Source organism: Montipora capricornis, chromosome 6 (genome assembly GCF_036669925.1).
Source record: "Montipora capricornis isolate CH-2021 chromosome 6, ASM3666992v2, whole genome shotgun sequence".
Classification (NCBI taxonomy): Eukaryota; Metazoa; Cnidaria; class Anthozoa; order Scleractinia; family Acroporidae; genus Montipora; species Montipora capricornis.
The window spans coordinates 53359129-53361628 of record NC_090888.1 but is presented as its reverse complement, the minus strand read 5'-3'; the positions used below and the strand labels follow the sequence as shown (position 1 = coordinate 53361628).

At 38.7% G+C, this 2500-nt stretch overlaps 1 protein-coding gene across 2 annotated transcripts in view; it reads right to left on the bottom strand.

Moving 5' to 3' along the window:
* The window catches only part of LOC138052481 (DNA mismatch repair protein Msh2-like), a 229291-nt gene that overhangs the window by 180090 nt on the left and 46701 nt on the right, over positions 1 to 2500 (bottom strand). For both annotated transcript variants that reach the window (XR_011133082.1, XM_068898991.1), the window contains exon 29: positions 1 to 13. This exon is cut by the window's left edge and continues 37 nt beyond it. Coding sequence is in view for 1 of the 2 variants with exons in the window: in XM_068898991.1 (XP_068755092.1) it covers positions 1 to 13 (13 nt within the window). In the remaining variant the exon portion in view is untranslated. The remainder of the gene's footprint in view (positions 14 to 2500) is intronic.

Below are 2500 nucleotides of genomic sequence, written 5' to 3'. Positions count from 1 at the left end.
CCAGCGTCAGAATCTAAACAAATGAAAAAGCCCTGAACTGAATATTCTAGGTTTTAACCCACGTGATTAGCGGCCATGTTTATTAATGCAAAAATGATTGCGTAAGAACAACGTTATTTTTGGGTCAGGGTCAATGCAGTACCTCACTTGAGGAGAAGCATTTTGGGGACACTTTGTGTGAAGTTAAATGTCTGTGATGTTGAAGTTGGGAAAAAGGGCAAGGGGACACTTCGTGACAGGTCAAAGGCGGGAAAAATCATGCCAAAAGTTAATGCAGAAGGTTTTCTTTCAAACATAATACCCATTCCCCCTGAAACCCACCATGGGTATTCTCTTCGCTCTGGCTCTGTTGTAAATAGCAGTGTTTAAGTAGTTACCAGGACTGAACGGATGATGTACTTATAAATATCAATAATATAGTTGCTGGTGCCCTTGTAATTAAGCTGTAGCTGCAAGAGGGGTAAATAAACTGATCAACCAATCAATCAACTATTTCTGGACATATCTGTCATTTCTTGCCTTTTTGCTACAGCCTTGCATACGGCGAGAGCTACTGAAATTTAAACTGACCAATCAGAATTCAGTGAGCGGGAAAAACTGTGCTATCCTTGTGCTATTCAACGTCACGCCAATTGTTTACATTCGGATTGGTTAGATCGGTGGACATTCGCTCAGCCTTCTTTTGTGACTCTCTTGACCGTCGCTTCTTTGAACTCAGCGGGACAGAAATGACGCATTGTTCTGACAATCACTTTGCCAATCCACTTTATCCAATTTATGAATTGGTCTAGCATGTGATTAAAAACCAGGATCGCCTTTGAACTTTATTCTGTGGAGGAAGAAGACGTTGCTGAGTGAACATTTTTACGACGAAATCCCTTGGTTTGTTCAGCACTTTGATGTCCGATAACTGAGCCGCTCTAATGAGTGTTGGGTCAATCGCATTTGGCCGTCTGACCATATGAAGTTTTTTCAGCTCTTGTTTGTGTCCATCATGATCGAACTTCAGGTGAAGCGCTATGCTGCTTTATGCCAACTTCGATGGCTTGTGATGAGCTTGCCTGCTGCCCAAATTGTTGTTGTATTTGGGCAAGATTGGTCTTATCGGGTTGGAACTTAATAGTGAGGGGAAAAAATTTTCGTTCATCTGCTGTGCCAAACAACAAACAATCCTGTTGGGTGTTCCACGTGCTTGGCGAGTCTTGCACGACCATCATCTATCAGATCTGGAGTGGAGTTTTCTTTCAGTGATTAGAACTTGCGATCGTTCTGCAAACATCTACGTAGCATGCAGGACTTTTTAGTGACTTCAGGATCCCTTGCCCGTTTTGCTGTTTCAAAGGGAGTCGTGCATTTTTGAGCAGTTTGTCTTCATTGCTTGTATTTTTTCGTTTGTTCCTGGTGGCGCAAAGTAACTTTGATGATTTGAAAGGACTTGAATCCTTAATTGAATTAGCGATTTTTTTAATTAAGGAACCAACAAGTGAATGATACACAAAATTAGGAGAAACTGTTGGTTGAATAGACAATATTTGTAGACATAATTATCTACCCAGTTTAAGTACTAAGCTCAACAAGTTGTTTGGCTCCACAAGTTTCAGTTTCAGGCCACGTACCCAAATTTACCCTGGTACTGTTGTACACTACCATAGTTCTTTGGAAATTGAATAGCTCCTTGAACACCTGGTTGCTTGAGAAGAAACTTGATGTGTTTGTTCTCTACATTGGTGAATGCAGCCAATAACTGTCTATTGTGGATAAACTCCAGACCAACTCTTTTTTCAATTTATTCTTTGTTCTTCGCAGGGCATTAACAATGGTGTCCCTTGTAAAATGTTAGTTTAAAGAGTTTGTTTAAGTTATTTCCAATTTCATAGGGCACTGTGGTTGCCAGATTCACTTTAAAACTTATCATGGAAATGTAAATCAATGCCAGTGAAAAGTCAGTCTCTTGAGTTGTTGATAGAAAATTAATTGAAAATATGCATATTGAAACATCAGTTGAGGAATATTTTTTTCCCTTTTTGTGAACCTAACATACATTGCTGCCATTTATTTATTGCTTGGTCATTCAACGTCTTGATCACATCAAATAATTTATTTTTTAGGTATTGTGTATCTTTATCTAAAAACTTAACTGGTTGCTTTTTGGAGCCCTTTTGCAGCATATTTAGATAGGCAGGAAATGTTCCACATTTTATGGTAAATAGTTCTGCATAGTTTTAAGGAATATTGCGGCCTAAGCTAATTGAATATGAGAATAAGATGTGCTGTTTGACATTTTGTGAATTTAAAGACTATTAATATTGTTTGCGCTTGTTTTTAAAAGGCTTAAGGTTGGCACTCAAAAGTGTTCCTTCAACAATCTTATTCTGTAAAGATTACCTTGGAAGAATTGGATTAATGCAAGTTTTTTCTTCTAGCCTCTTTCCCCAGTGCCCTCTGAGAATGGAGTTGATTTGGTTTTGCCCGATGTTGAAAGATGAAACAATGCCTAAAC